The sequence below is a fragment of the Anolis carolinensis genome, chromosome 2, assembly GCF_035594765.1.
Source record: "Anolis carolinensis isolate JA03-04 chromosome 2, rAnoCar3.1.pri, whole genome shotgun sequence".
Taxonomy (NCBI): Eukaryota; Metazoa; Chordata; class Lepidosauria; order Squamata; family Dactyloidae; genus Anolis; species Anolis carolinensis.
The window spans coordinates 196,907,364-196,931,904 of NC_085842.1; the positions used below are offsets into that span (position 1 = coordinate 196,907,364).

Sequence of the window (24,541 nt, forward strand, 5' to 3'; positions counted from 1 at the left end):
CAGATACTGTGGATTATGTGCCTTGGCATTCTGGGTTACATAGCTGTGTGGAAGGGCCTTGAGTCTACACTGACATATAATCCAGTTCAAATCAGATAATTTGTATTTTATAGGCAGTGTGGATGAAGCCTCAGTGCACTCTGCCTGTCCCTGGACATCATTTTGGCTGAGGGAGTTGCTAGGATATGAAGGGGGCGGGGCCTAAAGGTAGCAGGGCTTACCTTTCTAACTGGCAGCGAGGGGAGAAAGGCTCTTCCTCATCCTCTGTAATTTGGACTATTTTTTCTAGATTTTTTTATTGAAAGACATAGATTGGATGACTATGTCTTTTGTGGCCAAATTTGCTGTGATTTGATTCAGTGGTGGTGTTTACTCCATGGGGAAAATGCACATTACATTTATATATATATACTAGCTGTGCCCGGCCACGCGTTGCTGTGGCGTTGTCTGGTGGTGTTGGTGAGAAATGGTTGAGGTAGTGGTGGTATTGAATGTCTGTTGTATGGTTGTCTTTATGTTTAGTATGCATTTGGTTGTTTGTGTACTGTGAAAGTGGTGAGCGTAGAGGGGGTCTGTGTCCCTGTGTAGTATTGTATAGTATTTATACGTTGTCCATGTGTTGTGAATGCTTGGATTGTGTCCTGCTGCATAGTAGAAAGGGTTGGGCTGGATGGCCCTTAGGGGTCTCTCCAAACTCTTGTGCCTGTCCCCTGGGCTGAGTAGGTTGCTAGGAAACCAAGTGGGCGGAACTTAGGCTTGTAACTGGCAGCAATTGGATAAAAACAATTATTTCTCTCCCTCTAATTAGGACTTTATTTTTCTTTTCTTTTTGTTGTATCAACCTAGAGCCGTGGATTATGGATTGTATTGTCAAATTTCGAGGTTGGGGGCCTGTAGTTTTGTTGTTTTGTCCGCTGCCCTGATGCCATCACTCTTTTATATATATAGATAAGATTACAAAACACAGACAAGTGTTATAAAATTAGCAAACCAACAAAATGAACAACATAAGTAAATTAGTACCATTAAGGCTCCTTTCCACACAGCTGAATAAAATCCCACATTTTCTGCTTTGAACCACAATATATAGCAATGTGGACTCAGATAACGCAGTTCAAAGCAGATATTGTGGGATTTTCTGCGTTGATATTCTGGGTTATAATGCTGTGTGGAAAGGCCCTAAGACACCAGATTCCATCTGATCTTGGAAACTAAGCAAGGGACAGCCCTGGTTAATACTTGAATGGGAAGCCACCTAAGAATCCTAGGTGCTATAAACTATATTTCAGAAGAAGGAACTGGCAAAATCACTCTGAGTATTCCTTGCCTAAGAAAACTATGAAATTCGTGGAGTTGTCATAAGTAGGCAGACTGTTTGAAGGCCCATACACACACACACAAATTGTATTGATTTAAGTTTGAAAAAAGTACATGCTTAGCTACTCCATTGGAATCTTTGGCATTTAATAACATTCAGCTCTATGTTGTTTTGTTCAAATATAACATTTCGATTCCCAAAACTTTAGTTCATTTATAATCAAAACAATTAAGTTAGTACTCCATATCTGAATATCACATACAGTGAAACTGACTATGAAACAGAAGCTTTGTTTTTATGTTTGTACTCTAAAGATACATTTGACCTAATAAAGGTAAATTGCGGATAAAAACATCAACATATAGCACAACTATTTGCTCCTGTGAGAGGAATTCATAGTAATGGACAATTTATACACAGAACTAAGACATTTTAAGGTAGAAGTAGGGACTGCTCCTCTTACATCAAGCTATATAAGCAGTCTGTCACAACTGGAAACCAGAAATGTGACATTTTTGGTTTTAGTTTTGGATTTTTTGGCGTGTTTTATGGTTTAAGGGAGGCCATGAAAGCAAAAATTCATGTTTTTGCATTAGTTTTGAGCTATTGGGTTGCGGGAGGGACCAAAATGAGCAAAAGTGAATTTAAAAAATAGGTTTTGTAGGTTTTGAAGATGCAAGATGAGGTTTTAAGAGCTATACATAGACTCCAGGTTGCCTTTCCCACTCCCCTCTTAAATGTTAGGTGAGCCTGCTAGAGATGTGCAGAAAAAAGGGAGGAATACTTTAAAATGACAACAATTCAGAATTGTACATCTTGCCTGAATCTCCTTTACATTCTTAGCTGGTAGAACATTGAAACCCTTGTGATTAAATACAAATTTGTGTGCCACCCCTGCCCTGCTAAACACAACAGAACAAAACAGCACAATAAGTGACCACATTCTTTTGAGCATTAAAGCAAACAGTAACATTGAAAAGCTACATTTCTCTCTTCTTTCTCACTGTATTTAGTGTATTTGTCATGTTGTTTGCACTGTGAGGCAGAAGCTTGTTAGATTGTCTATTTCTCCGAAACTTCAGTCTCTTGAAGGAGTCCAAATCTCTGTGCATACTCATGGTAAGCCGACTGGAAATAAATAACAATTGATACCCAATGAACAGTGGGGTCTCCATTCCCCTTCCGTAACATCCCAGCACCAGGTACTAAAAAATATATTCTGACAAAATCATTTTGGTTCAAAATAAAGGCAAAAAAATTTCATTATATAAATGGATGCAACTAGGAGGTCTCTATCTTGCTACTTCAGATGTTTCGAATACCACTCAGCTGCTGAATCTTTTACTAGGTTACGGTTTACTTTTCTCATCATTCCTGAGGCTCCCACACTGGATTGTGGCTCTCATGCATCTTGAAAGCTCATAAAGGCACAGGTTCTTGGGCTTGGCTCTACACTGCCATGTAATCCAGATTTTCCAATCAAATAATCCAGATTATCTTGTTTGAACTAGATTATATGAGTCTACACTGCCATATAAGCCAGTTCAAATCAGATAATCTGGATAGTGTAGAAGGAACCTCAGTCAGTCATTAGATAGATATGGTATATCTTGCCTTGAGATATGAACATTGGAAGCCATGCATTTAAGCATGAGCTTAAATCAGGGGTCACCAATTTTTTTTAATCAAGAGAACACAGTTGAAATCTATGAAAGCAAAGACTTTTTTTTTTGGCAAAATGCAAAGACCAGCGATTCTTAAAGGACAAATTTACTTCTCCAAGAACATATAGCAGGTGGATCTGAAATTCAAAAAATAAACTCATTCCTCAACTCACTCCCCGACAGTTTACCCATTCACAAAAAGATAAGCTAGCAAGACACAAAACTGATTGACTATGGATTCTAATAGAAGTTTGAGGGCTTTGAAAACACATCTATAAGCTCACAGAAACATCCTTCTAAAGGTGCTCCCTCCCCGCTTTTTCAATTTAATCCTACATCCCCATCACACAAAACTTACTCCACTCATTTTTCTTCTCTAGTTCAGGATCCCCTTCCTGAACCTTTTCTCTCACATGTATGTTGTATTCACAAATACAGAGTACCCCCTTGTCTGAGCCCATTCTAGCAGCAGTTAGACCATCCTGCAGGACTTCCTAACCTCCGGCATTGCCCTCTGCATACTCAATTATAATTCTACAGCAGTTAGGTCACACGCAGCATTTAATACATCACATCATTTCCCACCCAATCTACTTCCTTTAGTTAGCCATATTCAGTCAATGGCCAGTTTCTCTGCTTTTCTCTTCCATTCTGGCAACCACAATTCAAGAGGGATATTAACAAGCTGGACTGTGTCCAGAGAAAGGCTACTAAAATGATCAAAGGTCTGGAATGCATGAGTCCCTATGAGGAGTGTCTTAAAAAGCTGCAGAAGAGAAAGTTGAGAGGATTACAATGTTTTAAACATTTGAAAGGATAAGAGGGAGCAGGAAAGAAGATTCTACCTGAACATTAGAAAGAACTTCCTGACTGTAAGAGCTGTTAGGAAGTTCTTCCGAATATTCAGGTAGAATCTCAAAGTGTGGTGGAAGCTCCTTCTTTGGAGGCTTTTAAACAGGCTGGATTACCATCTGTTGGGAGTGCTTTGATTGTGCCTTTCTTGCATGACCGGATGGCCCATGTGGTCTCTTCCATGATTGGAAGGAGGTTGAAGTAGCAGGGTCACAGTTTATTACTGGCATGATTATATATACACAAAATTTAATAAAAGACTTCACTATCTGCATTTCTTTTCTGGCCATTATTCATTTTATGACTATTACTGAATATAATGTAGACAGAAGGGGGTGTTAAAATTATCTGAATCAGTATTTAAATAGGGCACCGAAAACCTACTATCTAACTAAACTTAACACCCACTCTCATTCAACGGACTTACCATATGCACATCTCTTCAAGCATCCCCTTAAATAGTATTTATTCAACCATTCCACTCTCTCTCTCTTCCCAACAGCTCCTTAACCTACACTTAGTTTCACAACCAATACAACAAACATTTCTAAATATAGGTTCATGACATCACACATGCCCATACCTTTTTACTGATATCCTACAGTAGTGATTCCCAAACCTTAGTCTTCCAGATGTTTTGTAGCATCTCAGTTGCCTTGCCCATTGATCAGGGATTTTCAGAGCTCAAGTCCAAAAAATATGGAATACCAGAGTTTAGGGAACAATATCCTAGAGCAAATACTTTATTTGTAGAGCAGCTATGAAATTCTCCGGAAGTGTCTGTTCCAAATTTAAGAAGCTGCAAGCTAATGAAGTTTGCTTACGAAACAGAATGTATGTACTTACTTGAGGTTAGAGAGCTCTTTAATTAGCCCACAAACAACATCTGTTGCATCCTCTTGTCTGGATTGATCACAAATCTCAGTCACTTGATCCCTGATTTTTTAAAATACAAATTGGAGCTTCAGAGTCACAATATACATCTTCCTTAATAAAAACAGTCCCCAACGATGTGCATGTTAGCCAGGCTTTTCAAATGGTTAAAGTAAAAATGTTTTACTGCACACCAAAATTAACCATACAAGTAAAACTTGTAACCAAATGTTCACAGATCTAGACAATTACTCTTGTTCTCCTTCAGCAAAAATTCCCTTTCTATCCTTTTCTCTGTTCCCTTCAATCAACATTTTATAGCTAGTGCCAGTTCTAATTGGGCTTTTCAGGTTCTTTTTTAAGTTGATACTTGCCCATGGTGGCACAGTGTGTTAAAGCACTGAGCTGCTGAACTTGCAGACCAAAAGGTGCCAGGTTCAAACCCCGGGAGCAGAATGAGCGCCCGCTGTTACCCCAGCTCCTGCCAACCTAGCAATTTGAAAACATGCAAATGTGAGTAGATCAATAGGTACCGCTCCGGAGGGAAGGTAACGGTACTCCATGCAGTCATGCCGGCCACATGACCTTGGAGGCGTCTATGGACCATGCCGGCTCTTCGGCTTAGAAATGGAAATGAGCAGTAACCCCCAGAGTCGATCACGACTGGACTTAACGTCAGGGGAAACCTTTACCTTTACCTTACTACTTGCCTCTTGATAGCTCCATTTTGGAACACACATATAAACTTGGAAAATAAAGGGTGTATTGTATGCAATATATGTTAATTATGAAATTTTATGTTGACATCATACAACAGCATTCTCCTATCATCTGTATAATCTCATTAAACATGTTGCTATTGAATTTAGATTGATACAAAAATATCGTCCAGACTTCTTGACAGAATTGCCATTGGTTACACTCTCATCTATTGGATATTGCTAGCTATTTTTTCACCTCATTGATATAGCTGGTGAAGAGTGTCCTTTGTGTTCATTACATAGTTTTGGCTCAAATGATTAAGAACTAGCACTGATGCACCTAGTAATTTTTATATCCATTCACATTAGAGCCTCAGATACTGATCTGAAATAGGCCTTCAAATATCTCCTTCCCTTTTCCACCTCTTATTTTTTTGTACAAATGATATATGTCCGTGTCCCACTAAATATTTATTGACTATCCTATCTTAAAACAGTATGTTACATATGAATTATTAATTTTTATAATAGAAACATTTTCCGGTTAATATAAATTTTAATGCTGTTCCATTTTGCCTCTTTTGCCTACGGCCTGGAGAAACAGGTCGACCAAAGTTTTTGTGAGAGGGTAGCATAAATAAAAACACTTTCTCAATTAATCTGGTATTCCAGATATACTTATATAAGCATTTTTATGTAGAATATATAGTGTACACCAACATTCAATACATTTCCTTTCCTGATAATGTAGACCTGATAAGACTATTTGAAATACAAAACCAAAAGAAGGTCCATACTAGGAAATCTAACTACCTGACATTGTTTTCATGAGTTTTATTAGGCTCTGGTACTGATATTTTGTTTCCACTTTGTTCTCCTGCAGAACACACATCACTTTCATGCTGAACATGTTTATGTGGATTATCTAGAATAGATGCCTGTTGGGAGAAAAATGGCATTCTGTACGAGAAATATACAAGTGAAAGCCTTTCCCAATTAACTCTACCACAGAAATCAATAATCCAATAAAATAACATGAAATGAAAAGAAAATTGGATCAACAATGTAGCAATTAATAACATAATTAGAATTTTAAATATGGAGGATTTCATATCCTCCAAAATCTCACTGATGAGACTGGAAGACTGGTGACCAAGCACCACAAGTGTGTGATCAAGATGGGAAAATAATTAAAGAGGAAGAACATGCAAGTCAGAAGATGCTGCAGCAGTTTGCTTTTGTGTGAGGGTCCGTCTAGACAGGCCCCAAAAATGCAAGGCCTGTCGCGCTTTTACTGAAGGCGTCCAAACGATGCCTCAGGTAAAAGCGAATTAATTCTGAATAAAGCAGGGCTTTCCTGCTTTGTTCTGAATTTAGATACCTCGTAAGATCCAGGTCTTACCAGGTGTGGGCCCTGTGTGGATTGGGCCCAGGGACTACATCATGGAATCCCTGGGCCTAATAACACATAACCATCTTGCTATTTCGTGCTCCATGAGCCCAGAAAACTGAGAGGCACCCACCCCGTCCCTCCAAAATAAGCCCTTCATTTTTTTTAAACTTACCTGGTCACCATTAAGCTACTCCCTGAGTCTTCCTGGCACATAGAAATGATGCACCAGGAGACGGGGGCAAGGAGCAATTTTCCTCCTCACCCCACTCTCGTGACATGTCATTTCTATGCACCTAGAAGACTCAAGGACTACTGTAATGGTGGTCCGGTAAGTTTTTTTTAATGTTAAGGGTAGCTTTGGGGTGGCTGGGTGCCATCCTGGAAGTTACCGGATGGCATCTAGAACACACACACCCCGGGAAAGCCCAGGTTTTGGGGGGTGGGGACAGAAATGCACGCCAAAGCGGGTTTCAAAAACCCGCTTTGGTACACATTTCTTTCAAGTATTAGGAAGGACAAGATTCTACACCTCTCCTCTCCCCTCTGAACTGAGTACAAGTTACTCTCCCACTTTGAACTCAGTTTACAGAAACTGAAATAAGGTAAGGACAAAGGGGGAAAGCTTAAGAGTAGACTCATGGGATCAATAAAACTTGCGGCTTATAAGTGATATTTTACCAACTTATCCTTGATTCAGTGCTTTAGGGTACATGCTTTTTCTAAACTTTCCATTTTTCAATATAGTGTAACTTGTTTTTCAATTTATTATGCCTGTTTTTTCTTCCTTTCGTGTCTTTACTCTCCCTTCTCCTTTCTGCTGCCAGTTTTAGGAGAGAGAATGAAATGAATGAACTATAGACAAGGAAGGCCTATCTCTCTATTGTTATGATTTTCTTACAGCTACTGAAATTAAGATGACGATGATTTATACCCCATGTTTTCTCTTCACAAAGAAAATTCAAAGCCACAAAGACATTTATTCTAGTGAGGGCAAAGCAGAGGATGGACTCATCACATGTGTGATGTCCCGGGACTGTTACATGATCTGGGGCTATTGACAGGCTTCCTTCCCATTAACAGCCCCTGATTGCTTCATTGCAGGGAGTGGACAGATTGGCAACTGGTGTCATACAGCATTGACTTGCCTACCTTAGTGCAATAAAGTCCTAAAAAAGAAGTAAGAAGGAAATTGAAAAAGATCAGAATAAATGCATGGTGAAGGTTTATGGAAAAGAGATGAGGCTAGACAAGAAGTTGGCTTATCATACATACTGAAAAGCTAGGAAGGCTTTTAAGCAGAGGATGGATGGCCATCTGTCGGGGGTGCTTTGAATGCGATTTCCTGCTTCTTGGCAGGGGGTTGGACTGGATGGCCCATGAGGTCTCTTCCAACTCTACTATTCTATGATTCTAAGATTGCCTCAACACAGCCAGACCTTCTTCAGAATAAGGTGGAGGATTGCCCAATTAAATGCCTTACCTTATCAATTAATTCTCTTCACAAAGAAAATTAGGGATCATAAAAATAGGTACTAGCCTAGCCTTCTATCTGACATATTGTTCTTCAATGTTCAGCCCTCTTTTTAAATATACAGGGACTATTCCATAACAAGTCCTGCCAAAAGTTACACAGCCCTGACCCAGGCTATCACCACTCCTGCCTTTTATAGGAAATAAGTCTTAGTAAAGAGGTGGGCTCGGCTTATAACATTTCTCTTCCTCCTCACTTTTGCTCATATTAGTTTCTATGGTAAACAGGAAATAGATATTTATTGTTAATCCCATCAGCACTAGTGTTTTCAAAAAGACTACCATATCTCACTGAAACTACAGGCCAATGATTTGCAAATTATGTTCAAGCCACTGGATCCAGTATAAAAGTAATGGATAATTTTGTTATCTCTTAGAACTGCAGTGTTTTAAGACTGTTTTACAATAAATTATATACAAAAAGCAAAGTGGAAAATAACTCTTAATGTAACCATCATTAATAGTGAAATTACCTTATGAGGTTCAAATTCAAAGCTCTGGCTTTCAAAGATGCCCTGTAACTCGCTGTCAGGCAGAAATTCCACATCTAAAGAAGGGGGATCTGTGTAAGAAGCACATACTTGATCCATGTCAAGGCCACTAGATACACATGCATTTATCCTCAACACAGGGGAGTTGCTCTGGGCTTCTAGATTAGCATCTGTTTCTCTCACAGAATCATCCACTGCCTCCAGTACTGAAAGGACTTCTGTAGAGGAAAGGCCACTTTCTATAGTGATAACCATGCTCTCATTTTCCACACAAGTTACTATTTCTTTTTTAATATTGTTATGGATGTCAGTGGAAAAGAGAGAGTTTTCCATTGTTATTTCTTCTGTCTCAGAAACCTTGGTAGCATTTTGGTCCATATCTGTACTTGACATTGTTTCCATGATTTCATTGGGTATTAAATCACATGCATTGATTTCTGACTGTTTTTTATCAGACAGCAAATTCTCACAGCAACTTTCCTTTTTTTCTGCAGTCATCAGGACTCCAAGTTTTGGGTCAGGTAAGGCAGAGAAACTCTTTGGTGGGGTTGGTTTCACTCCAGCTTCTTGTTTAATCATCTCTCTCTCTTCATTGCAAATAACTTCTTGCATGGAGATTTTTCTGCTCTCAAATATATCATCCTCTTCAGGTTCCTTGACCTGTTTGCAATTTGGTTCACAAATATCTCCTTCCTTTTCCAAATAAATATTTACAGGCTGAATTTCTGGTAAATTTTTCCAATCGGTATCTTGGTCTCCAATACTGTTTTGCTCTCTAACAAAAGTATCTACCTGAAGAGAGCTGCTATATTCTCTGGCTTTATCCCCATCACTTTCTTCTACAGGTTTATCACACATCCACAAATTGCTCTGATCTATAGCTTGTTCACTATTTGTGGAGGTCAACCTATTGGCTCTGGGTTCAAAATTTTCACTAGTGCTGTGAATCTTATTTTCTTCTTCAGTTTGCCCAGTTTGAAAGTCAGGGCATTGATCTGTTTCCCTAGCATCAATACTCCCCTGTTCACCTTTGCTACTCCTGCATAAACTGTTGCTCTGCTCCTCAGGTGTATGAACTGATATATTTGTTACTAGTGGGAGCTGAATTATGCTGTTCTCTTTGGGAGGTTGGGGAGCTACGCTTTCAACAAGGCAATCTTTCTCTCTTTCACTTTCACAGCAGCCTACTTCTTTAACATCATCTGTGGCATCCTGGATGACCTTATTTTGCTCCATAGTTATGTTTAAACCAATCAAATGCTTTTCTTCCTTTGGACTGCCTTCAATATAGTCAGTTATATTTTCCTTTGTGCATGTAATGGCACTATTCTCAGCCAATGGACATGTAAATGAGAGTTCTCTCTTTTCAAGGCCATTCACAGCATTGTCTGGTGTACAAGTAACATGTTTCACTGGCATTTCCTCTTCACTAATGCTTACTTGTAAATTGGATTCCATTCGTATTTCTTCATTAGAACCAAATAAACCTGAGTTGGCATCCTCACTATTTAACTTCATAATATCCTCTTGATCTTGCATGTTAATGTTCAGTGTTTCACTCAGGTCCTCACGAGGAACGACCACTTGTTCTTCAGCTTCTACCTTTGGTGCCAAAGAATCTTCCAGCTGAAGTGATTCTGAAGAAGTAACAGTATTCTGGCCATCTCTCTTTGCTGTGTCAAGTACATTTTTATCTGTATGTTGAACCTTAAGAAATAGTAGAAATACATTTGAATAAAAACAAGTAGCACCAATGTGCAGCATTTTCTAAATGCAGCTGATTCCATTTCACAAAGGAAACAATTAATGCATTTTTATTCAATTTCTTTTGAAAATATCACCCCTTCATTGTTGTCACTTGTAGGTTTACTTACAAGAACAGTGAAACAATTTTCAAAAGCTGATGCAACTGGCCCTTTGTGTTTGCTGGGGTTTGAGTCCAGAATCATCCATGGATACCAAAATATATAGATATTTAAGTCCCATGGTGTCCTTTATATAAAATGGCAAAATCAAGGTTTCCTTTGGATATATTATTTTAATTACAGCTATGAATGGTTGAATCTGTGGAGGCACAATCCAGAAGATTCATGAAAACAGTTAAACAAGTAGATTTTAAAAATCAAGGGCCCTTCCACACAGCCATATAACCCATAATATCAAGGCTGAAAATCCCTCAATGTGGGATTTTATTCAGCTGTGTAGAAGGGGCCCAAGTCAGGGGGTGCTGTGGTTTTAGCGGCTAATAGGTTTTAAATCAGTTTCAAAGGTTTTTAATGTTTATTTTTAATACCATTAATATTTAATTCTATTTTACTGTTTGTGTGTTTTGGGGGGTTTCAAATGTTATCAGTTTTACTGTAAGCTGCTTTGAGTCTCTTTTTTTGAGAGAGAAAAAGCAGAGTATAAATAAATGAAGAAGAACAGTTAAGAAGTTCTATTGTCTCTTCAGTTGCCGCTTAGAGAACCTTATTGGAAGAAGGAACTCTATAGAGTGGCTCTGCATACAGGCAGCTTTAGTGCAGCGGGCAGTCTTCTGCGTAATGGCACAAACTATTTCATTCCATCTGGAATTTTTTCGACTTTGAGAAGTACCTAATAACCTAGAGAACTCTTTCTTTATGAGGTTATACTTTCCACAAAATAAGTTAAATCGCAGTTCAAGGTTTTCTTAGGCCCACACAGCTGAATAAAATCCCATTATCTGCTTTGAACTGGAATGTATGGCAGTGTGGACTCAGGTAGCCCAGTTCAAAGCAGATATTGTGGGTTATTCTGCCTTGATATTCTGGCTTATATGTCTGTGTGGAAGGGCCCTTAGTATTGAAGGCTTTCATGGCCGGAATCATTGGGTTGCGGTGAGTTTTTCGGGCTATATGGCCATGTTCCAGAAGCATTCTCTCCTGACGCTTCACCCACATCTATGGCAGGCATCCTCAGAGGTTGTGAAGTATGTTGGAGACTAGGCAAGGGAGGTTTATTTATATGTGGAAGGCCAAGGGGATTAATTACAACAGTCACACTTGCCTCCAAAACACAAGAGTTCTTTCTCCCACCCTGGACCTTTCACAGATAGTGGGGTTGAAATGCAGTAAACAAATAAATAAATAAATCCCTCCATATTTGCATGTTTGAATTTTGTGGATTTGATTGTTCATGGATTTGGTTAAAATGTTATCTCTAGGAATCTATAGGTTCTTTAGTTCAACTACATGGTCAACATAATAAAGAAGGTATGTTAACTCTTCAGAAGTACGATGAACTAATCATACCTTTTTGTACCTAGAGTATAGGGAAAGAACTTAAATTGTTCTTAATTAACAATTCCTATTCATTTTGATGAATCTACTTACAGGGATAAATTTAGGATTCAACCAAATGACATATAAAGCAAACAAAAGGAACATATATCTATCCATCCAGACACTGCTTCTGAGTTATGACTCCGAGATAACATACAGGTACTTAAATTTGGCTATGTAAATATTTGTTATTCCTAACAAGACTTGCACTGTTTATAGATTATACAGTATTTATTACCCACTAACTGATAAGTAGCACATTGAACAATATCCTTGAACTTTAATCAATTAAAAAACTTCACAATCTAACAGTCTTCAACACCACATTATTCCACATATTCCACATTATTCCACATTTTAAAAACAAACGTTTGAACATTCAGATTAAAACTAATAATAAAAGTCCCTTCTAAATACAGTAGAATCTCGCTTATCCAACCTTCGCTCATCTAACGTTCTGTATTATCTAACGCAGTCTGCCTCCCGCCCGGATACACAGTTCTTTTTCTAGGTAGCAATTCCATCTTTATTTGTAGTCAATTTTTTAGTAAATGTTTTTGTAGTCAATATTTCAATACATTGCGATGTTTTGGTGTTAAATTTGTAAATACAGTAATTACTACATAATGTTACTGTGTATTGAACTGTTTTTTTCTGTTGATTTGTTGTAAAACATGATGTTTGGTGCTTAATTTGTAAAATCATCATGTAATTTGACGTTTAATAGGCTTTTCCTTAATACCTCATTATTCAATATTTTCGCTTATCCAACATTCTGCCAGCCAGTTTATGTTGGATAAGCGAGACTCTACTGTAAACACATTTTCATAGCATAGTTAACTTAAATCAGAAAAGAGAAGTCAATGATAATTACACACAGCCTATGTATTTATTTTTAATTAGAGCTACATATATAAATTGCACTCAAAACTGCTAACACTGTTTTTCTTTGAGATTAAAGAATACAAAATGCTTTTTAAAAAATAGGTGTCTATATTACATTATTTTATAGATGAACAGGCTAGACCTGTTGACAGTAACTGAGGCCCCATCTACACTGCCACATAAAATCCAGATTATTTTAATTGATGAACTGGATTATATTAGTCTACACTGCCATCTATTACAGTTTAAAGCAGATAATCTGGATTTTATATGGCAGTGTAGATAAGTCCTGAATCAGTGCTTATACCTTTTCCAAAGAAATTGCTGCAGTTTCTTCACAATTCTTCTCAAGTTTTTCCGTCAGTATTTTCTTTGTCTTTCTAAACACTGGGACCCACTTCTTTCCCTACAACCAAGAGTGAGACAGGCAATCAAGTATACTGTATACCAGGGATCAAGAACATTTTTCCTGTCAAGGGACATATCTACACTGGCCCAAAAAACTGGGGCCCATTTGGCATGGCCTATGCCGGATGGGCCCTGGTACAGGTCACACAGGCACTCCCGCATCCTAGCCCTTAATTTGGATTATCCCCGCCCCCCCATGTGTCCAAGAGCACAGTGTGCTTGGCTTGTCAGCCAGAGCCATATGAATGGCTGGACTACTTTAGATCATATTGTAACTTCTGGAGTAATACACATTTCTGCGCTTCTTCACCCTGATCATACATCGACAGGCAACTTGAAGATGTTATAATGCATACACCCATACACACTGAGATATATGGTCTTACAGATCATAAGGCTTGGAATCAGCTTGAACTCACATAATAAACAAAGATACAAAATGAAAATCTGCTCAAATATGCATTGGAATATATTATTTGTTAATTACGGTAATTACATTTGTATAGCAGAAGCAGTCTAAATTCATACCACCTGGCCTAGTAATTGGTATAAACTGGCAATATTCTGTTAAGTATATTGTAAATGTTTGGTTCTTTTTTTACACTAAAATGTTAAATATACCTGAGAAGGAGACACAAAAACTTTAGTATGGTCTAACTCTTTCTTCTGAACAGAAGTCACCTTATCTTCTTCTGTGAAGCTAGAGAAATAAAGCAAATATAGGTACACTTGAGTTTAGAGATAACAAATCTTCAAGCAGATGAGACCCAAAAGTAAATGTTGAGAGAAATGAGACCAGAACCCTGAATGCAACTGTTCAGCAACTTGCTTGCAAGGAAAAAGGGACTACTATAATAATAAATGCAGAGAAATAGAAGATGACAACAAAGGGCCCATCTGTTCATTCATTGTAACCAAGATTAAAACAGGTTAAAAGGGGGGACGACTAAATGATGTTTAACCAAAATGTGGGAGGAATCAGGAGGAATCGGATTAAGGGCTGGACAACACATATTAAAAAGGTGCCCTTTAAGCCCGATTTTTCCTGAAAAAAAGCTTTCCTTCCCTGCTCCCGCAGGCTCCCTCTGTGCCCCCCTTTTCCCTCTCAACTTACCAGAGGAAGCCTATGATGGAGACCTGAAGCCTTTTCCCCTCTCCCTCCTTCCTTGAAGAACCTTGAAGCAGGAATTTCCCCTCCCTTCCCCTATGCTCTAGCCACCCACATGCAAAATCCCAGGGTTTGGGCCAGCTGTGTGGCCTCCATCCTGAGAGGAAGTGGGATTTAAAATCTCAGTTCTTCTCAGATATTTGGCCTGTGTAGAAGGGCCCAAAAAGGGAAAAACAATATATCTCTTCCACAGGATCTGAGAAATTAAAGGGAAATTCAAACTAAGAGTGGTAATACATGACCAAGCAGAGGAACACAAGATATGACCAAGGACAAATGAAAAAACAATGGAAACAATACATCAAAGAACTATATAAAAGAGGTGAAAGGATGAGGTCAGGGAACAACTAATGGTCAACTAACCTACAATTTTACAAATGAAGTGAAAGTTTTACTAAGGGAATTTAGGAAAAATTAATACTGTGGACAGCTAGGAAAAACCCCATGCAATTTATGGAATCATCATAAGGCAGGGGGCAACTTGAAGGCATGTGCATACACATATAACAGAGCAAATCACGGCCAAATTCAGAATAGAAGTCAAGAAAATTAAACTGAGACTTGTATTTTGGACATATCATTAAAGACAATAAGAAAGACAAATAGTAATGTTTGGTAATGTATTAGAAAAAGAAGACCACATTACTAAAAAGCCATGGCCTGGAATTTCCAAGACCTGAGCACAGTGGGTTAAACCCTTGACCTGAAGGTTGCCAGTTTGAATCCAACCCAGGGAGAGTGCGGATGAGCTCCTCTGTCAGCTCCAGCTCCCCATGCGGGGACATGAGAGAAGCCGTTCACAAGGATGGTAAAAACATCAAAACATCTGTGTGTCTCCTGGGCAGCATCTTTGCAGACAACAATTCTCTCACATCAGAAGCGACTTGCAGTTTCTCAAGGCGCTCTTGACACACACAAAAAATCATTAATTAAAGACTGTATGTTTCTCACACTTCCCTCAGGCACTGGATCATCCCTTGGATTTTAAATTGTTTATTTTCAGAAGCTGTTGATCATTAGCCCAAGGCAGCCGTAAATCATTTTCAAGTAATTTAAAACCAATTAACAGAGAAGTCTCCAAGGACTTTCGAAGATGTTTGTCTCAAAAACACTGGTTGTATATTGTGGTTGCAAAGCCACCCTTGATCTTTTTGAACTATTGCAGGCATATACTTACCAACGGCTGGATCATTTTCCTGTCAAACAATTTTAGTTATTAAAGTGCACTTGATTACCTTCTATCAGAATTCTCTGGACTATTTGCTATACATTCTTGGTTTGTTCCTGCTATGGTTGTATTTGAAGAAGAGCCGGTAGTGAGATCGCTCTCTTCTGCCAATTGGGCCTTCTTCCTATGGCTCTTTTTTGCTGTGGAATCGCTGATCTCCTTGTCTTCTTCTTTTATTGAGAAAAGGTAGTAAAGGAAAAGGGTCAAATTCCACACAAAAAGCCAAAACCAATATATTAATTCTATGACAACACTTGCTAGCTGAATGTGAACATGTTTGTCAGTATAGAAACCAAACTTTCATACTATAATTAGCAAGTCTTCAGAGCATTTTATTTTAAGTGGCTTGAACAATGTTATCTACAATCAGTACTTTTAGTTTAAGCTAAAAGTACAGGAATCATCCCAATTAACTACTTTTAAAATATTCCAGTTTCTCTCTTCTCTTCCTACTTTTACCCTTCAACCTTTTTTAAAAATAAAAAGTCTCCTCAGCTTACTTCGGTTGCTCCGAGCCCTAGGGGAGTGGCGGCATATAAGTTTGAAAAATAAATAAATAAATAAATAAATAAAGAGTGCAACTACACTGCAGAATTAATGCAGTTTGATTGACACTACTTTAACTGTCGTGGCTTAATGCTATGGTATTATAGGGATTGTAGTTTTATAAAGTCTTTAGCCATCTCTGCCTGGGTGCTGGTGTCTCACCAAACTACAAATCCCAGGACTGCATGGCAGTACAGTAGAGTCCCACTTATCCAACATAAATGGGCCAGCAGAACGTTGGATAAGTGAAAATGTTGTATTATAAGGAAGGATTAAGGAAAAGCCTATTAAATGTCAAATTACATTATGATTTTACAAATTAAGCATCATGTTTTACAACAAATTGACAGAAAAAGCAGTTCAATAGACGGTAGTGTTATGTAGTAATTATTGTATTTATGAATTTAGTACCAAAACATCATAATGTATTGAAAGCATTGACTACAAAAACATTGCCTACTAAAAGGCAGACTGCATTAGATAATACAGAACATTGGATAAGTGAAGGTTGGATAAGTGAGACTCTACTGTATTTTCAAATTTCATTAATTCTACAGTGTAGGTGCACCCTCAATTAAAAGTGCTCCAGTAAATTGAACTCAGTTAATTCAGCAGGGGCAAGAGGATAGGACAGAGCAGAATTTCCCCCTATACAATTCCAGAGGTTAGCCAGAAGAGAAAAGGAACTATTTTTAAACAATTAATGTATGTAAGTGGAAGAAGACAACAGAATTGAAATGACAAGAGACCTTCCAGAAAATTAGAAACACAGGAAATAAATTTCAGGCAAAGATGGGCAAGATAAAAAACAAAGATGGCAAGAACCTAACAGAAGCAGAAGAGTTCAAGAGAAGGTGGTGAGAATATACAGAAGATCTGTATAGCAAAGATAATATTGAGGATAGCTTTGATGGTGGGTGAACGAATTAGAACAGACTTAGAATTAGAACAGACATTCTGAGGAGTAAAGTTGAATGGGCCTTAAGAAGCATTGCTAATAACAAGGCAGCAGGAGACAATGGGATCCCAACTGAACTGTTTAAAAGCTTGAAAGAGGATGCTGTAAAAGTGATGCATGTCATATGCCAGCAAATATGGAAAACACAAGAATGGCCATCAGATTGGGAAGAAATCAACTTGTATCCAAAAATGCCTTTGACTGTGTGGATCATAATAAATTGTGGCAAGTTCTTGGTGGCATGGGGATACCAAGCCAAGCCACCTTGTCTGTCTCCTGAGGAATCTGTATAATGGCCATGGAACAACATACTGGTTCAAGATTGGGAAGGGAGCACAGCAGGGTTGTATACGCTCACCCTTCTTATTCAACTTGTAAGCAGAACACATCATGCAACATGTGGGGCTTGATGAATCCAAGACTGAAGTTAAAATTGCTGAAAGAAACAGCAACAATCCTAGATATGCATATAATACCACTTTGATGACTGAAAGTGAGGAGGAGCTAATGAGCCTTATAACCAAGATGAAAGAAGAAAGTGTAAAAGCTGGGTTGCAGGTAAACATTAAAACCCCCAAGATTATGGCAACCAGACTGACTGATAACTGGCAAATAGAGAGAAAACGTGGAGGCAGTGAAAGACTTTGTATTTCTAGGTACAAAGACTACTGCAGACGCGGACTGCAGCCAGGACATCCGAAGACATCTACTTCTTGGGAGGAGAGCAATGACCTATCTCGATAAAATAGTGAAGAGTAGAGACATCACACTGGCAATGAAGGTCTACATAATTAAAGCAGGGGTATTCCCCGTAGTAACCTATGGATGTGAGAACTGGACCATAAGGACGGCTGAAAAAAGAAAGATTTTGAACTGTGGTTTTGGAGGAAAATTCTGAGAGTGCCTTGGACCACGAGAAGATCCAACCAGTCCATCCTCCAGGAAATAATGCCCGGCTGCTAACTGGAGGGAAGGATATTAGAGGCAAGGATGAAGTACTTTGACCACATAATGAGAAGAGACGAAACCTTGCAAAAGATAATGATGCTGGGGGGAAAGGAAGGAAAAAGAGGGGCCGATCAAGAGCAAGATGGATGGATGTTATCCTTGAAGGGACTGGCTTAATCTTGAAGAAGCTGGGGGTGGCAACAGGAATCTCTGGTATGGGCTGGTCCATGAGGTCATAAAGATTCAGAAGTGACTGGACAAATAAACAACAAACAATTCCTAGGGTTGCCATAGGTTGGCAAGACTACTTTTGAAGACACACAAACATAGATGAATTAAGTTTATTATATCTGCCATCAGAAAATGGAAAAACACACACACACACACAAATCTATTGCAATATTACCTGAAATATCTGCCTTTCTCTTTTTACTCATATTAGTGGCTTGGTAAATCTAAAAAGAAAATAAGTCTTTAGAGGACATTCTGTTTTTGAGTTGCCTTGGTTGGTATAATTGAACATACTATGGTGTGGAGAAGGTTAAATTTAAATTCTTCTGAATAATTGTAAACGTTTGCGCTTAATTATGGCAAACCCAGTATTGTAATCAAACGACGTGGTTCTTAGTTTTCCCCTTTAATTAAAAATGCAGAGAATTTGGAGTAATATTCAATCAAATTTTCGTTTGCGGTTTCTTTGATATGTGGGCAAAAGAAGAAGCATCTTTTGTAAGCTTTTTCTCTAATAAATAAAAATGGTGTGTGTCCACAGAAGTAAATGAGTGAGTTAATGGAACTCAATAACCTACACATATTTAATTTGACGGAAGTCACTATGTAACAAAATTTGAAAAAAGGTTCTATTCCTAGTTTGAAAGTACGATTTCCTGTTTAATTTTGCAATCTTTAATTTGAAAGTTGTTATATTCCAGAAACTAGGTACAGTAGAGTCTCACTTATCCAAGCTAAATGGGCCGGCAGAAGCTTGGATAAGTGAATATCTTGGATAATGAGGGATTAAGGAAAAGCCTATTAAACATCAAATTAGGTTATGATTTTACAAATTAAGCACCAAAACATCATGTTATACAACAAATTTGACAGAAAAAGTAGTTCAATACGCAGTAATGTTATGTTGTAATTACTGTATTTATGAATTTAGCACCAAAATATCACGATATATTGAAAACATTGACTACAAAAATGGCTTGGATAATCCAGAAACTTGGATAAGTGAGGCTTGGATGAGTGAGACTCTACTGTATGTTGAATTGGTTGAGACTATGGGCCCTTCCACACAGCCCTATATTCCAGAATATTAAGGCAGAAAATCCCACATTATCCAAATGTGGACTCAGATAACCCAGTTTAAAGCCGATATTGTGGGATTTTATGCCTTGATATTCTGGGATACAGGGCTGTGTGGAAGGGCCTTCTGAGGGCCCGTCCACACAGCCATATAAACCAGAATATCAAAGCAGATAATCCACAATACAGTATCTGCTTTGAACTGAATTATCTGAGGCCCCTTCCACACAGCTGTATAAAATCCCACATTTTCTGCTTTGACTGGGATATATGGCAGTGTGGACTCAGATAATCCATTTCAAAGCAGACATTGTGGGATTATCAACCTTGAGATTCTTGGGCCCCTTTCTACATAGCTTTTTGCCTTGATATTATGGCAGAAATCACACAATATCTGCTTTGAACTGGGTTATCTGTGTCCACACTGCCATATATCCCAGTTCAAAGCAGATAACGTGGGATTTAATTCAGCAGTGTGGAAGGGGCCTGATGGGATAAGTCTCTACGTGCCCTTCCACACAGCCACATAACCCAGCATATCAAAGCAGATACTCTGCTTTGAAATGGATTATCTGAGTCCACACAGCCATATAATCCGGTTGAATGTGGATTTTATACTGGTGTATGGAAGAGGCCTAAAAAAGCATAATGTAGGGAAAGGGTATCACATGCTTTCTTCAACAAATGTGTGGGAAGGATGTAATGTACATGATCAGAGGAATCTTTGAGCAACAGCTCTCCTTCAGAAATCACAAAACCCCTCTCGCGCCCACAAAACGGGCTCCCAAAGATTTTTCCCGCTCTTTTCCCTTCAGGAGTGGCGTAAGGTCCCTTCCCTCGCCAATCCACCCGCTCTTCAAACTAGGTTACTGGCTCGCTCCTCACCCTCTGAGGCCACGCCCCTTTCCCCGTTTAGCCCCGCCCACGCCGCCCTCTGAAGCTTGGCTCCCAAGTTCACCCAAGCAGGGATTCAAAGACTGGTCTCCAGAGTCAAAATGCCTCTTATCCCTTTCCACACAGCTGAATAAAATCCCACATTATCTGCTTTGAACTGGAATATATGGCAATTTGGACTCAGATAACCCAGTTCAAAGCAGATACTGTGGGATTTTCTGCCTTGATATTCTGGGTTATATAGCTGTGTAGAAGGGGCCTCAATCTCACTGTTGTCAAGGCAACGGACCCTATTCTTCCCTTATCCGCATTGAGGATGAAGAAGTCAAAAGCACCCAAAGAAGGCATCTGTTTGGTAATCAAGCAACTTCTAACCTGAAAGGGCCCTTACTGTCTCATCACACTAGAGCATGAATCCACTTTAAATCTGGTTTGTGCCTCCTGCAGAATTCTGGGGGTTGTAGTTTGGTGAGGCCCAGGACCTGTCTGGCTGAGCTGTTTAAAGGCCCCTCCCTAAAGTGGATTTAAAGTGGATCCAAGCTCTAGTGCAGGCATCCTCAAACTTTTAAAACAGGGTTAGTTCACGGTCCCTCAGACTGTTGGAGGGCCGGACTATAGTTTTTATTTTTTTTTTAAATGGAGCCTCCGATGGCCTAGGGGATAAAAGCCTTGTGACTTCAAGTTTGGGTTGCTGACCTGAAGGCTGCCAGGTTCGAATCCCACCCGGGGAGAGCACGGATGAGCTCTCTCTATCAGCTCCAGCTCCATGTGGGGACAGGAGAGAAGCCTCCCACAAGGATGGTAAAACATCAAAACATCTGGGCGTCCCCTGGGCAACGTCCTTGCAGACGGCCAATTATCTCACTCCAGAAGCAACTCTGATTGCTCCTGACATGAAAAAAAAATTAAAAAATGAACATATTCCTATGCACTCTGCACATATCTTATTTTGAAGGTAAAAAACAAAACGGGAACAAATACAACCTCAATGTTAATAATCATAATAAAAGTAATAAAGAGGGTTGGAAGAGACCCCTTGGGCCATCTAGTCCAACCCCCTTCTGCTTTTGTGCACCAAACATAATCAAAACACCCCTGACAGATAGCCACCCAACAACAACAACATCGTATTAAACAGGGTTGGAAGAGACCCCTTGGGCCATTTAGTCCAACCCCCTTCTGTCTTTGTGCACCAAAAGCACAAGCAAAGCATCCCTTAATAATTATTAAATTAATAAATAATAATTAAAATGCTGTGATAAAAAGCACAAGCAAACCATTGGAAGGTGCGCACTGGGGCCTATAGCCTTCTCCGCCAAAAGGTGCTGGTGCTTAACTCAAAATCCCAGCATTCCATAGAATTGCAGTTAAAGTGGTATAGATCTTCATTAATTCTAGTGTAGATGCAATAGTCCCAGTGCTGAAACCACCACACCACACTGGGGGCCCTTCCAGACAGGCCCCATTTCCCACCAGGATTTGAACGCAGGTTTCCTGCTTTAAACTGGATTATATGCATCCGCACTGCTAGATAATCTGGGATAAACAGAAAACCTGGGATCATATCTTGAGATATAGGGCCTGTTGCATGGATCATGTAGGAAATTTAGGTACTGCTTTATGTGGGGAGGCTATTTATTCATTTACTATATTTATATCCTGCTCTTCTCACCCCGAAGGGGACTCAGAGTGGCTTACAAATCAAATGAACATACAATATATTATTAGCATAGCACAATATAAGCATTAAATTGTACTATATCATTATATGGTATTATTATTAGTAATATTACATTTAATATATAATATATAATTAATAATTAATTAATAATTGGAACCCTGGTGGCGAAGTGCGTTAAAGCACTGAGCTGGAAACCAAAAGGTCCCAGGTTCAAACCTGGGCGTGAGCGGCTGCTGTTAGCTCCAGCTCCTGCCAACCTAGCAGTTCGAAAACATGCCAATGTGAATAGATCAATAGGTACTGCTCCAGTGGGAAGGTAACAGCGCTCCATGCAGTCATGCCGGCCACATGACCTTGGAAGTGTTTACGGACAACGCCGGCTCTTCAGCTTAGAAATGGAGATGAACACCAACCCCCAGAGTCAGACATGACTGGACTTAACGTCAGGGGAAAACCTTTACCTTTTTACTATATAATATTATTATATTGTATTATTAGTAGTATAATATTGTATTCCATTATAATATTATTATCAATATTATATGTATATACAATATATTATATATATTTAACTAATTTGTGATACCATAAAAATCATCCAGCAGCACTTGGAATGAGGAAGTATCCAAGGACCCGGCGTCACAGTAGAAGAGCCCTGGCTTTCACAAATGTATTGGGAATAATGTATTGTGTAAATGTACTGTGAATATCATCCTCTATTTTCCCATATGCCAACACTTTTACTCTGTAGAGAGTGCATCTACACCAGGTATGGGCAAACTTTGGCCCTCCAGGTGTTTTGGACTTCCAACTCCCATAATTCCTAACAGCTACAGGCTCTGTTCATCTTAAGCGGCTGAGGGGGGGAAAGGAAGGCCTGAGGCTGATAGGAATTGTGGGAGTTGAAGTCCAAAACACCTGGAGAGCCCAAGTTTACCCATGCCTGATCTACACTGTAGAATTAATGCAGTTGGACAACACTTTAACTTGCCATGGCTTAATGCCCTGGAATTCAGGGAGCTGCAGTCTTGCAAGGTCTTGAGTGCTGGTGGCACACCAAACTACAACTCCCAGGTCTCCATGGCATTGAGCCAGGGCAGTTAAGGTAGTGTCAAACTGCATTAATTGTAGGGTGTAAATGTGCCCAGAGGCAAAACAATGCAGTCAATTCCAAGGGTGAAAATCCCTCCTTGTGTCTACCTATGACTAGAGAAAATAACAGGTTGCCGTAAAGCAAGGCAGGGGATTGCCGCGAACCTTGTTGCTCCTTTTCCTGCTTTGCCGTAAAGCAGTGACGTTCCGTGTTGACGGCTGCCGGAGAAGAAGCAGGAAGTGAGTATTTGGAATGGAGGAAGAGGGGTTTCGCTGGGAGGGGGAGAGGGCTGTACACGTGTTTGGGGGAGAGAAGGAGCAAGCGATCGAGGGGAGGAAATGCTCTGCATGGACTAAGCACCAAAAGCCTCCTCCTCTTTGAAGCCTGCCTTTTTATTTTTAGGACAGCCTTGTGAGGTAGACAGATTGTCTCTGTCACCCAGAGGGTCGCGCAGGAGAGTTTGGGACTAGAGTGTGTTCCTCGATTATGTAATCCTGTCTTTACTTCTCTGGGAATGATCCCCTGATGTGGCGCAATAGAGACCCATTGCATTTTCCATGGGGCTGACTCTGGATGCCCCAATTTAAAGCTTTTATTTGCACTGGATATTGCCCTTCGGTAGCCGCATCTGCACTGACCATTTAATTCAGTTCCAAACCAGTATTAAAGCCCCCACCCTGGTAGCATTCAGAAAGAGCTTGAAAACCTGGCTCTTTACTCAGGCCTTTAGGTAAAGATTGCTCATCCCCATAGCAATCTGTATCTGTGACCATTCTTGTACCGGTTTGCACTTTTTACCTATGTCAACTTGATAAAGACACAGGATCTATTCCCATCCCAATTTGCACTTCCAAGAATTTGCAGCACTTTATCAGTCACCTCGTGTTTACAATATTTATATGGTGCACCTTACCCAGTCTACTTTTACAACCTCTCCGTTTTAATCCATGTTTTTATTGGTTCTTGTCATTTGTTTTTATTGGCTAATGTTTAAATTTTTATAATTGTGCATGTTTTTTGTCTATTGTTGTGTTTTATATTGCTATTGTTTTTATTCGGGCTTGGCCCCATGTAAGCTGCCTTGAGTCCCCTTTGGGGAGATAGAGGCGGGTATAAAAATAAAGTTATTATTATTATTATTATTAAGACACTGTGTTTCACTGTGCAGATGATTATTACATAGGGAAACATGAAACCAGTTTGAGGCTTGAATGGTGATTACACAAACCACAAAGCACGGATATGCATTCAGGGCTTTCTTTCATGCGCTTTCATAGGACTGTGTGGCCTGTCTTAGCTT

General features: G+C 39.3%; 2 protein-coding genes across 3 annotated transcripts in view; one reads left to right on the forward strand and one right to left on the reverse strand.

Moving 5' to 3' along the window:
- Positions 1–1,443: 1,443 nt before the first annotated feature.
- Positions 1,444–23,596, reverse strand: brme1 (break repair meiotic recombinase recruitment factor 1). The gene is made up of 9 exons (XM_008103727.3): positions 23,406–23,596; positions 18,672–18,720; positions 15,821–15,983; positions 14,039–14,117; positions 13,317–13,415; positions 8,805–10,529; positions 6,222–6,346; positions 4,681–4,770; positions 1,444–2,446 (listed from the first exon to the last, which is right to left on the reverse strand). Exons 2-9 carry the CDS (start codon positions 18,700–18,702, stop codon positions 2,299–2,301), a joined length of 2,460 nt encoding a protein of 819 aa, XP_008101934.2. The 5' UTR covers positions 18,703–18,720; positions 23,406–23,596; the 3' UTR covers positions 1,444–2,298.
- cc2d1a (coiled-coil and C2 domain containing 1A) overlaps positions 23,425–24,541 on the forward strand; it is an 85,514-nt gene continuing 84,397 nt past the window's right edge. For both annotated transcript variants that reach the window (XR_010003206.1, XM_062971490.1), the window contains exon 1: positions 23,425–23,480. The gene's annotated coding sequence lies outside the window, so the exon portion shown is untranslated. The remainder of the gene's footprint in view (positions 23,481–24,541) is intronic.